A 13,898-nucleotide genomic window follows, 5' to 3' on the forward strand; every position below is an offset into this window, starting at 1 on the left:
AAAAGAAATCTAGAGACCCACTCTTCAGCAGCAAAGCACAGTAAGTAGAGGTAAGCAAAGACAGAGTCAATGTTAAGAATAATAAGATAAAGAAGAGCAAAGTCACTGAGGATGTGGACTGCATTCAGACTTCCATTTCACAGGCCACATCATACACAACTTTATTAATGTGCCATAGTGAAGGCAATATGAAGAAATGTTCCACAGAAAGGCTGAACAAGTTTTCAGAAGACAACTAAGACGACTCCTGTGCCAGGCCTCTTACCTCTTAGCTTCCTCCTTTCATCATCAATGGTAATGAATTCTTTACCTTTTTCTCCTTCCTGCCCACTCCCCACTTAATTCTGCATGGATTCCAATACTCTTTTTCCCATATCAGTACCATGTCTATTCACACCGATTAGATCTTTCTGCAGGATCAGCACTGCTTCTGCTTCAAGAAATAAAAGCTTTGACAGCATTCACACAAGGGGGTTGCTGTCCCAGGCTACATAAATCTGGAAACTTAGTAAAAACTAATGAGTGGGTGATAAAAATCTGAAAAGCACCTTTGAAGCAGAAGGCAAATGACTTATAAAGAACTTATATAAATTGATAAGAAAAATACTAAGAATCCAAAAGATACTTAGGCAAAGCTCAAAGAACAAGTTTTCAAAGAAAAAATACAAACTGGCTTAAAAATTTTTTTTCAACTTTACTACTAATCAAAGAAATATAAAGTACAATGAATGCCACTGAATACCCATAAATATGTTATGCTTTTTTTTAAAAGAATACTTCTCAGTATTTGGAATGATATGATGAAAGAAACACTCTCATATGCTACTAGTGAGAATTTAAATGAGTATAACCTTCCAGAAAGCAATCTGAAAACTTTTTACATATAATCCAGTAATTCCACTTTTAGTAATACCATTTAAAGAAATAACTAATTGGAAATTCAGACAATTTATCCATTACAAGGATAGTCAATCTCTATTAGCAGTGACTAAGAATAGTCACTGCTATTTTAGATGCATATTTTAATAGGAAAAAAAAAGGTTAAAAATCCCATTGATATTAGGGAACACTGAAGTATGTCCTTTTTCTCACCATCTGTGAATGGTTAGTCCTTCTATTTTACCACTTCAACCCCCAGCACCTAGCACAATACTTCACTAATACCACAAAAATTTTTGTTAGCTTAAAACACTATACAAAGCCAATTAATCAATGACTTAAGATAGTATAATTTTATACACAGAAACATGAACACACACATAAAAGACACGAATGCTAAACTTATAACTGACCTAATTCTACCACAATTTGGAATAAACTCAATTCCATGAGATTGCAGAAGTGAGTATTAGATTGCATTTTAATGTAACAGTAGTAATCAGAATCTACAGTCATTCCCCTTTGTCCTTTCTCTTTCTTCCTGCCTGGAACACAGATGTGAGGTCTAGAGATGCAGCAGCCATCTTAAAATCATAAGTCGAGAAGCCAGAAGTAATAGGCTGTAGAGCCAGAAAAGAAAAACCTAAGTTCTTATTATATCACTGAGCCACTGCCTCACTCCAGACATCTTGTTATGTGAGACAAAGACACACTACACATTAAACCCATTGTTATTAGTGTTTACCACTTTGACTATCTAATAATTCTGACAAGAAGGTCATCTATTTCTAGAGCTCAAGGGGCATTCAGCTTCTCAAACTCATTTATTTATGGACCTCAATTCCTACTAGACGGTTGACTCAGACAACTAATACCAGTTGAGTAAGCATGTTCAGTGAGATATTGTCTCTTCCTTCTCTGGTCACCAAATGCCCAGCCCCAGAATTCTTTCAGGCACTAGAACTCTGCTAAAATCACACTAAAAGGCGATGTCAAATCAAAACAGCATCTAGAATCCCAGGCCTTCAGTGCTTTTCTATTAAAAAGCTGATGACCAGATTTAGGTCTTCGCTTTTCACTGCATTTAAAAGACTACAATGCTATTCATAAATATCTTTAAAAATGATGTCAAAATCTGTGACCTAGTAATTCCACTATTGGGAGTAGTTAGTAACAGCAGCTGAAAGTTTTGTGCTGGACAGTGTGCTAAGCACTTTGCTTAAAATCTCATTTAACTTCACAAAAATTGAATAAGGTCATTACAATTATTTGACAGAAGCTTGGAAACCAACACAAGGTCACACACTAATAAGTGACAAAGATGGAATTCAACCTCAGATTGATTGGACTCCAGAGCCTATCTTTTTTTAATACCACCTAAACCAGGAATATACCCTTGGGAAATAACCTCAAAATACAGCAACAACTTTAGGCATAAGGAGCTCAGTGTCATGTAAGTACAACATGGCAAAGCATTCTAAATACACAACACTTAAATAAATTGAAGCAAATCAGATTACAAAATATTATGTAGGCATCAAAGATATTTTTACATCTAACTTTTAGTGACTCATGGAGGAAATTTCATGCTGTAAGTAGAAAAAGCAAAATACAAAATTTTACATATAGTCAGGTCTCAACTATATAGAAAATAAATCTGCACATGGAAAGATCTAAATTTACTGCTAAATAAAAAAAGACAAGTTGCAGAATAATATATATACAGCATGGCCCCACTTACGTAAATAGTGCCTGACTCATTTTAAGTATTCAATAAATGTAAGCCATTATGATGATGATGATGATACTTTGATAATACTTTTTATTTTTATAATACTTTATAATCATAAAAATCAACAAATTTATTTAAATAATAAGCTACAGCACTTCTTTATTTAATACATAAAAAGTGTACTACTTTAGGAAAATTAAATAACATGTGCCTTTCTTTACTAGAAATATTAACTTATAAAATAACTCATAATTATACAAGTTCAGATTAAATACTTCTAACTTATAGGAATCGAGTAGCACTGAGAAAAATGTGGCAACGATACCAATCATCTAAGGTATGGTTATATTCAGTATGTTGGACCACACAAAACTGTGCTGATAGTATTATATTTAGAGTTTAAAGTCATAGAGAGAAAGGCAAGATCGGGGTGGTACTTCAAGGGCTATGTTGAACAAGCAGATTCCCTTGGCCAGTATCTTACACTACTAAAACTAAGGCTTTGGATGCATTCTTCAAGAGATAATCAATAGCTGCAGGGTGATACAGCAGACACATATTGGACATGAATGGAAATTACGAATATTTTTCAGCTGCTGTCTTTAGGTAGAATTTACACACAAACAACAAACACACAACCCCACGAGGAACTTATTTTGAAGGAAAAATGGGCAATTCTTAAACTTAGTTCCTCAAGTTCCATAAGGGTCTTAATATTTGAATATTTAAGTTGAAATGCACAGTCTGTGGCATCACATTGATTTCTGGCCTATCTACAGCAAAGAATAAATTGAAATGTTAAAAAATGAAAGATTTTTCCCTTCCCTTTCTCCTCAGGTATGTGCAACAAAACAATATACCTCCCAAAGTAATATAGAACATTAAAAATGCTGAAAATTTGAAAACAAAACAGAAAACCAACAGCTACAACTCTGAAGAAGAGTTGTCTGTTTTTCTTGCACTGTACTGTGTAAGATTACAAAACCATCACACAGACAAAGAAGAGTTTGGCTGTTCTGTAAGTCTTTACCTGTTTCTTGCCCCATTAGCCCATTGCAGTACATGGCATGTTGTTCAATCTTTGTGGGTGGGAAGCCTTGGTCACATAGTGGGCAGGATACCTTGGTATTGGCTGAGAAGGTAGAAGTACATATTTCCTTCTCAGTATCTTCCCTGTTACCAACCTGAAGAATATGACAAATGGCAATTTTAACAGCTTTACTTTATAAAATATATTTCCCCCCAAGAGACTTCATCCCACACTTCATTTACTTTCAAAGAGACAACATCAATTAGTTTGCCAAATTCAGGACTAAGGGTTGAAAGATACAATAATATTGTTAATACTTACTCAGTGCCTGCCTACTATGTGCTAATAAGCACTCTGCATATTAATACTCATTTAATCCTCATAATAATCTTAAAAAGGTATTAACATACCCTTTTACACATGAGAAAAGCATTGTCCAAAACAGTAAGGCAACTTAACCAAAGTTACAAAACAAATAAGTAGCAGAGCTAAAATTCAAACCAAGGACTTAGCTGGTTTCAAAAACTGAGGGCATTCCTCTCTATCATGCTGCAAGTCACTGTCCTCGTTGGGTCAATATACTGTGTTTGCGGTGTTTCAGCAGTCTGTGTATCAACAATATCTTAAAAAAGAACAGCAATCTCACAAAAGAACTGTGATACTGTAAGTGACTTCAGACATAAGGAAGTTAGAAAACAAAAGAGCTCTAAGCAAAAGCAGCACAACTAAAATTTAAGAACCTAGTCTTCAGCTTAAACCAGTAAGATATACCACCTCCTATGTTTTACTTGTGTCTTTTGGATTGAAAGAGGAAATACAACTAAAACTCAAATATTTAAGACAGCCAAATAATCATTAAGACAATTCTGCCGAAACCATTCTTATACCTTATCTCTCTTACCCCTCTGTGTTCTATAGTCACCATTTTTCCTACAGTTGCCAGTATCTCTCAGAGGCAGTTTTATTTTACCTTTACAGGTCAGAACTAAGAACTCTACGGTGATTAATTCAACAGTATGCGTGAACACTGCAGCACTACTGCCTAATACATGCTTCAAAAGAGAGCATGTCCTACCCAATCAATGTGAAACTGTCCTGCATAGCCACTACTTCCATTTAAGTGCAAGGAGCACCCGAGCTGTCATTATGCCTTACTATGGGGAAAAAATAAACCATCTTCTGGTACAAGAATAAAACAGGACCAAAAAAGCAAAGGGTAGATCATTTGAGCTCTGAGACAACTGTTTTTTTGTGTGTGTGTTTTTTCTTTTTATTCTCTTTAAATTTAGGCCATCCTCAAAATCTACTGCATATGAATGTGATCTAGCAGAGAGGGAAACAGGCCATCTAAATACCAAGTTAAAGAGTTTCCACAATTGCCAGAAGATGTTTTCAATATGCCTGCTTTTTACTTAAGAAAACATATTCTGAAAGGGAAAAAAGGGAAGATGAGAAAGGAACAATCAGTGGTTGAGTTCCTATACTGTGCCAGGCTTGAGCATGCATTTTCCACATCCATCCCTCACAACCCAACTGACCAAGGTACCAGTAGCTTCAGTATTACAGAAGAAGAAATTGAGGCTTGGAAAGGCAAAGTAACCTACTGATCACAAAATTAGTAAGTAGGAAATCTAGATCCAAACCTAGGCCTGTGTGGCATCAAAACCTTCAGTATTTCCATTCTACCACAGTGTGGCAAACGTAAAAAAGCACCTCCTCTCACATTGTTTCTGGAAGCTGACTCTGCCAGGAATTGAGAGACTATATGGTTCTATTATTCTCTTCTAGAAAGTGGGGAGAGTCAAGTGGGTCTAGAAGTTCTAGGTGTTGTTTATTCCAAGTTTAGTCACTAAGCTTCTCACAAATCCAGGTTCCTCTGTTCATAAGTTTTACAATGAAAAGTTGTCCTGTGCATGCAAAGTCATTTGAACAGAGGGGAGAAAAATCAATATACCTTAAAAGTTGCAAGTAGTCTTGAGCTACTACTAAAAGTTAGTGGCAATCGAGCAATTACTAGGCATTCTAAGGTTCGCTAAGCACAGAAATGTTATGTTATATGACAGGCATGTCATAGTGCTCACACCCTGCACTATATATCCTTTGTATTCATCATCAGTTCTATAAAATGTGGAGAATGTACCTTCAACTATTAATGTATTCAAGAGGGAGTAGTCTGTCTATTATTGTCTTACTGTGAATACAAGACCACTTACAATCACACTCATAGGCAACCCAGAAGGTTTCTGAACATTTTTATATTAAAGTAAATAATGAAGGAACCTCAAGAAAAAAAATACAAGCAAAGCAGCATTTATTAGGACCATGTAGTCAGGGATTTATTTGGTCTCTGTGAGTGATTTCTACTTCTTTTAAAATACTATACAGCCATTTCTCAAAAGAGGTAGCTGGACACTGAATCTTGATCTCTTAAAGGTCTTTTACCTTCTGGCCTCAAAAGAAACTTCACCTCAAGAAATGAACCCAGTGAAAATAAAAGTATGTCCCACAAATCACCAACCCCCACCTGTCTCATGTCTAGAAAGCTGCTAAGATCTTTCCGCTCTTACCCTAGGACTCTTATCACAGTTTACTTAAAAACCAACTGATTAAACCGACTGTTTGATTCTAAATAACACATATTAACTCTTCTGAAAACAGATTATCTGAGACTCCAACTAAAGGAAACTCTCAGGGAAGAAAATATTATTTCCAAAGGAACGTGACCACTGCAGGACATCAAATCAAGAGGGATTATAGTTCTGCCACAGATATTCATTCCAAATACCTTAGATACTGTTGAGCAATTCTGTCATTAGTAGGGTAATATCACTGAACAGACACAATACATTAAAAGCAATAAATAATAACTGTTCTACATCATACTTCTACTTGTGCCAGATCTCTACTATGTCTTATATTCTTTATCTAATTTAATCTTCAGAGAAACCCACTGAATGTCTCCATTTTACATACGAAGAACTAAAATTCACAAAAGCATTTCTCTTATATGCTCCCCTAATGCCCTAGGCATTAAAATGTGAGACCACATTATAATTTTAAGGACAGAGATTTTTTTTTCTTATATCTCCAGAGTCTAAAACAATGACTAGATCCCAGTATATTAATTATAATATCTGCTAAATAAATTAATAAAATGATTAATTAAATAATTTGCCCAAGGTCATAGTTAAGTGGTGGGATTGGATTTGAAGTCATGTCTTCTAATTCCAATGCTCAAGCTCCTTGCACTACACCAAATCACCTGTCAAAAAACAAGAAATCTTAGGACTAATGACCCTATGCATAGATTCTAAGAGCAAGAGTCCATACCCATTATACAACCTTTGTGCAAATAAAATGTACAGATTCTATCTTTCTAATAAATAACTTGTAACCAGTAAGAAATTACTCAACTTAAAAACTACAGCATCTCTAACTTCTTTTAATAGAAATTTTAATACTATTCAGAGACATCCACAGATACAGCAAAGAACAACACAAAAGGAGGACACTCAATGTGAGAAAGGCCATACAATTCCATCCATTTAATGTGTAGTGGTGCAGATATATACACTATAAATCTAAATAAGGTTCATGCTCTTTGCCCTAAACAAAGAGCAGTCTCCTTTGTAGTAATGGATGAGTAAGAAATCAGCCTTGATTAACTAAAGGCTTGCAAGGCTTCTTCTGTATATTAGGATGACTGTGTTAGCTACACTCTTTCCCCATCCCCATTTGGAAGGTTCTGGCCCCTCCCAAGGAAAAGTACCTGAGGCCACTGGACCTGGGGCCATTTCAACATTTATCTAGCAGGGTCTGTCCTCAGTCACTCTGCTGCAGGGAGTGTCATCATCTTTTCAACCACCACTGGCATCAGGGAATCTTGGTCTGTCAGTTGTGACAGATCAGGTTCCAGGGAACCAAGCAGTGCACATGATTCGTGAAAGCAGAATTCCTATCCAGTTACCTGCTGCGCAGAAACTAGGGAAGGGACCTAACTTCTACTGTTACAGCTGTTTTCAAAAAACCTAGAGTATAAAAAGGAATAAGAGATGTAGCCCTTTAAGGTACTCAGGATAAAATAGTATTTACAAAGGTAACCAAAATCTTTATTTCCACAAAAACATTAGTTTAATTCTCAGACTGCTTTACACAACAACATATTTTAAAGACTTTAAATTCATTAAATGAATTCTTGATAATTAAATGTTTTCAGTCTCAATATAAAAAATATACACTGAGAACCTTACCCAGATGTATGACCTTGTATCAATCAGCTTTATGGTTAATGTCAGATATGTGAAGTCAGGAAAGGTAATACTGCAAATAGACATTTGCTTATTTTATCACAGTCATGTTCTGACTCTGCATTTCTGATCATGTCTAGGGCTGATATTTCTCTCATAATATAGTGATGATTTCCAAGACACTTCATCTCTGCTATTTCAGTATAGAATAGAAAATACTCCAGACTTTAGACAAATCAGTGTTCAAATTCTAGTTCTACCATTATTAGCAGTTTGAATTTGAACAAATTACTTAAATATCCTAAGCTTCCATTTCCCCATCAAAAATAAAAATAATAAAGTATATTAAAGTACTCAAGAAATGGTAACTACTGCTATTTTTAGAAACAATGCTGAACTGATCTTAACTATAAGAATCTCTGACAGGATAAGTATTCCAAAAGCTACAATGCTCTGCCACCTAAATCTTTTTAGCCAAGGTCAATGTAGCATCAGAGGACTAGCAGTAGAAAGAAAACACTGAAAAAAATTATAGAGAATATTCACCTCTTCATCTGCCATTATAATTCTTACTTCATCCAGGGTCTCTCTGCTACCTGGAGAGACTTCTCTTTCAAGGTCAAAAGTTTCAGGGGAACTTAGCTGTGTCTCTGTAATTAAAAAATTGAAATCTCATTAACTTTCATTTTGTATTTTCATAGTTAATTTTCCTAAATTTACTATGTCCCCTAAAGCTTAAGGTATACTAATATTGTGGTGGCAAGACAGATCTAGCTTGTTTCTTCTTTAAAGCTTTATAAGGCATAATATACGTACAACAGAATTCACCGATTTTCAGTATATAATTCGATGTTTTGACAAATATATACAATTTATACATGGTATCATTTATACCATGTAATTACCACCACAATCAAGATATAAAACATTTCCAGCATCCCAAAAAGTTCTCCCTTTCTAGGACCCCAAAAGTGTACCCTCCCATTTGGCTCTTTGCAATGACCAATCTACTATACATTCCTATAGTTTTGCCTTTTCTAAAATGTCATACAGTATGTCATCTTTTGTGTCTTCTTTCATTTAGGATAATGTGTTTGAGAAGCATCCATGTTGTTACATTTATCAGTAGTTCATCCCTTCTGACTGCTAAGTAGTATTCCACTGTATGGATATATCGCAGTTTATTTATCCATTCATCAGTTTGGCTTCTTTACATCATACTTGTGGTTTTAAAGTATATTTACTTTGACAGAAAACAAAAATCTGTCAATGTTAGTTCTAAGGTTAAAGGGATGATTAGAGACAAACACTTGAAGCAGAAGTAGAAAATATACTCCCAACAAAGATAATATATTCTTTAAGCAGCATCTATTCATTCGATAGTACCTGAACAAGTATTTATTCAACAACAAGTTCCAGGCAATGTGAAGCTACTAGCAACATAGAGATATAATATGGGGTCCCTCACAGTCTCACAGGTCCAGGGGTCAGCATACTATATAGCTCGTGGGCCAAATCCAGCAAGCTGCCTGTTTTTGTTAATAAATTTTTATTGAAACACATCCATACTCATTCTTCTTTACATTGTCTAAGGTTTTTTGTTTGTTTGTTTGTTTTCCTCTAAAATGGCAGAGTTGAATGGTTTTAACAGAGACTGTATGGCCCACGAAGCCTAAATATTTACTATCTAGTCTTTTATAGAAAAACTTTGCCAATCTCTGGTCTAGACCTCTACCTCTTAATATAATAAAAGAAGAGTAACTATATTTCGAAGAAGGACAATAAATCTGGAAAAGAAATTTATCTCAGGACACATAGCCAGTAAGCTTTCTGTTATCTACACCATACATCTAACTGGTACTTCTGTGCTTCACACATACAATGGCCGGCCAATGTTGGGCACATAAAGTACCCATAAGATATTGAGGTATCTTCTCAAATATCAAATAAAAATTAAATACATTTCTAGTGTTAACTGTTTTAATAAATCTTTAATTTTTTGAAAATTGAATACACAATGATTTTACCACCTTCTTGGGAAAAGGATTACAGTGCATAAACTTCAAAACCTTCTTTGTCAAGTTTCCCTGAGAGAGATTATTAAAAAAGATATTCAGTCTATTAAAAAATAATAGCCACTCACTGCTTGCACTACTGTAATAATAAGTCTTTAATTAAGCTTTACTGTGAATGGCTGAAATATTCAACTATAAAGACACTGTAAGAGGGCATTAGTTTCTTAGAAATAAACAATGCTAGTATCATGCACAATATGGGCATAAGGCTATAATTCTGCTTTTTTCGACAAGTCAATAACTCTAAAAAGATGTTATAATTTTGCATATCAGACTCCTGGAACTGTCAGAAATATGTAAAATGAAACAAGTAAGATGAACTACTGCATTCAATCTGTGTTTCAACTATTTAGAATAAAATTTTTGGACAATTTAGATGCATAGCTTCTAAATTATATTTTTAGAAGAATTACATAGAGACTCAGGAGTCCAGCTCCATGGAGGAGTTACACTTTTGTAGCAAAATGGAAACCTTTTGCAATCTCTCTTAGAAGTGGTTTATGTCAGCAAATAGTTGGACTTAATTTAATTAGCAAGCTAATGACAGCAAGTCATGATCATAAAAGTTATCTAAACTCAGTCATGAAGCATTTGCTTTTTCCTCTCTCATTAACTAGGGCTTTCAAGATTATTGTTATTTATAGGTTCTTCCTGCATAAGATCCGAGGGTGACATCATATGCCATCATCCTAAACAGACTGAGTGACTTCCAAGCAGGATGGTATAAATCAGCAGTCCCAGACAGAGAGCGGGTAGAGCTTTCTTTTCACAAAGATGGCACAGCATTCCTGACTGCTCCTGCCGAAACTGGAGCACTTGATAGTTGGGTCTCTTAGGTATCCAAATACATTTCAAATGAATTAAGAAACCACTTTCAATAAAAACCAACATAGTTAAACTTTAAAAATAAGGAAGACCATTATGACATGCTGCCAAAAGTTTTAAAATATTTGCAGCCCTTCATAATTTTCTTATTTTGGTTTCTTTCAAGTTTTTCCCCACAGAAATTCAAACTTAGTTTATATGAGTCTTTCGGACCCTAACAGGTTATATGAGACCAAAGGGAAAACTAGATATAACTTATAGTAACGTCTGTACAACATCTGCTGCTCAAAGAGTTTAAACATTAATAGGAAGTCCTTCAATCTCACATGAATGAGGTTACTGAAATATAATAGGCCCTACTTTTAAGAAAAGCCAAAAAGAAAATACAAGCTAGAACAAATTCCTTAGAAGTAGTGGCTCATATCACAAAATAATTCTTCGTAGTATACAATGATTCAACTCAAGAGTTCTCTTGAATAGTGGGTATCTTTGTTCACTTAAAATTATTTGTTTATCAAAATCTATTCATATGCATCTTTGAATGAACAGCTCTTGTACCTAAAGAAAGGTACGTCTTTTCATCTCTACGATTAAGAAAACACAAAGTACAGTACTTAACCAGGTTAAGTGTCTGAGTTAAAATATAAGTCAATGACAGACCTGTGCACAATATTCAATTTCTTGATTTCCTATTTAGCGATCCCCAACCCTTTTGGCACCAGGGACTGGTGCTCCTATGAGAATCTAATGCCTGATGATCTGAGGTGAAGCTGAGGCAGTGATGCTAGCGCTGGGGAGCGACTGCAAATATAGATGAAGCTTCACTTGCTTGCCTACCTCTCACCTCCTGCTGTGAGACCTGGTTCTTAACAAGTCACACACTGGTACCAGTCCACAGCCCAGGGGTTGGGACCCCTTCCTTTGTAATATTCTGTGAATGGCAATGTGAAACAAACTAGTAAAAGCTCTTGAGAAAAGCATGCTAAATGACAGGCATGTGAAGACAGCCCAACTTTGAGAATCCATAAACCAAAATATAAAATTATCTTGGCTCTGAATGTACAATTAAATGCTATTCCTGATGCTTTTGCTGCATAACTGATGAAGCTGGTAAACAAACAAACAGACAAAAGAGCCAAGTTAATTTCAAAACCTCAAATATCTCTAAGAGAAAAGATTGAAAATCAGAGCCAATAACAATTTTAAAAAAGCATGTATATGCATATGTGTATACATATGTATGTATGTGAAGATATACACACACACATATCGATCATGCATAAATCCCCTGGGAGTAGGTTGAAAAAGTCATAAAAATTAATATGCACAAAAAGGTAGACAGCGAGGGATCAGAAATGCTGTAAAATCACAGTGAGGTGCTTACCGGGACACACAGTGATTTCCTCTGCAGAATCCTCTGACATAAGGACTGAGCTTCTCTTATTGGTCAAAGCAGTAATGCTGAAAAAGAACCAAACCCCAAGTGAATTCCCAGTAAAATAAACCAGAACACAGGACCAAAAGCAATAAATTGTTCACAGAGCCACAGGTAATCTGATACCTTCTGTCCAATACTATAAAAGCACAACAAGGAAACAAAGAATCAGTAGTAAAAACTCCAGGCCAGAAATAGACGAAATAAACATGCTTACAACTTTGGTTCCAGTGAAATCACTCAATGAAAAGAACCCCTTTCTGGAATCTTCATAAAGGAAGGCTGAGGGTAAGAACTATCTATGAATACCACAGAAGACAAAAACTCCACTCTGATACAAGGATGTCAAAGGTGTTTTATAGTCTCTATCTCAGCCTTCTGAATGAAGGCTAGACATTTGTAAACTCATAACAGAAGATATGGTGATTCTCCTGACAACACATTAGCTTTTCCTGCACCTTGCAGCTAAATTTCCTCTTTATCTCAAGATGTGGCTTTCGAAGCAACAAAAATAAGATACAATTCCAAACCGCCTACAGCAAAAATCTGTGCACACAATGGCTCCCCTCATCCGACCTTCTGGTTTACCCTGCCTGTTCATGGAGTACAGTCTCTTCCTGACACAGGAACATGTGACTGAGAGATCTGAGCATCCAAGCTAACCCCCTCATGCTTCACAGAGCTTTACAATTAGTTTGATCAAGTATGCAAGAGGACGCAAATCCTCACATCAACCAAGAACTATAGAGAGGAGGAAATACCCACCGATTCATGATAAATAACTAAATCCTGATAGGAAACCACAAGTGATTTCTCTCTCTAAATAAAACATCTCATAGCATTTGTTATAAACTCAAGCCAGACATAGTTTACTTTGCAGGTAACATTAGGGCTCTATTCAAAGGGTCCATCATGAAACAATTTGCTGACATTTATAAAATGGGCTAATCAATCTGAAGTCAAACCACATTGCCTGCAATTCCAACTCTCTCCTGGTGACAAAGTGTATAATCATTTATTAAAACCTACATCTGCTCTGCACAAGGCTCATTACAACAAAGCAGAGAGGCCTGCAGGAAGCGGAAGGTCTAGTCCAGTTAAAACCACTTCCAAAACTGTCTTAACAACAAGAAAATCAAACCAAAGCCATATTTTTAAGTTCAGGAAGAAATACTTAGTACTATTAACTTAACAAAAAGCCTAAGAACACCAACTAAATTACAGCAAATGGCAATCAGGCCTCAATTTCCATATGGGAGATGAAGGTCACTCGACACAAGATTAAGCTCTTGAGTAATCCCCAAAGATCAACTATTGGATAAAGTAATTAGAAGCCTGATCCAGTTAATAGTACAGTTTGTAACCAATCAACTACTATATATTGTTAAACTGAGAATACCTAAGAAGTAAACCCATCAATCAACGATCCAGATTGAGGAGGTAAGGCAAATACAACCATTTAAAAGGAAGATGTGATACAATCGGATTAAAAGTGGCATAGGACAGGGAGTGATACAGGTTCTGTGTGGCCTGAATAATATGAAGGCTTCAAAGAGGAGGTTAAGTCTTAAGAGCAGACTTATAAAATGTATATGGTTTGGATATGTATATAAAATAAACGAGCAGAGGGAACAAAGGGGATAGGAGAACTAGAAGGACCATAAAAAAAAATCAG

At 35.5% G+C, this 13,898-nt stretch overlaps 1 protein-coding gene across 11 annotated transcripts in view; it reads right to left on the bottom strand.

The window, feature by feature from the left end:
* Nucleotides 1-13,898, bottom strand: part of UIMC1 (ubiquitin interaction motif containing 1) — a 109,426-nt gene that overhangs the window by 20,218 nt on the left and 75,310 nt on the right. For all 11 annotated transcript variants that reach the window (XM_039880037.1, XM_039880036.1, XM_039880043.1 and 8 more), the window contains 3 exons: nt 12,173-12,249; nt 8,435-8,538; nt 3,642-3,795 (listed from right to left, as the gene is read on the bottom strand). In XM_039880037.1, the coding sequence (XP_039735971.1) occupies nt 3,642-3,795; nt 8,435-8,538; nt 12,173-12,249 (335 nt within the window). The remainder of the gene's footprint in view (nt 1-3,641; nt 3,796-8,434; nt 8,539-12,172; nt 12,250-13,898) is intronic.

The sequence above is a fragment of the Pteropus medius genome, unplaced genomic scaffold (genome assembly GCF_902729225.1).
Source record: "Pteropus medius unplaced genomic scaffold, Ma_sr-lr_union100, whole genome shotgun sequence".
NCBI classification, from domain to species: domain Eukaryota; kingdom Metazoa; phylum Chordata; class Mammalia; order Chiroptera; family Pteropodidae; genus Pteropus; species Pteropus medius.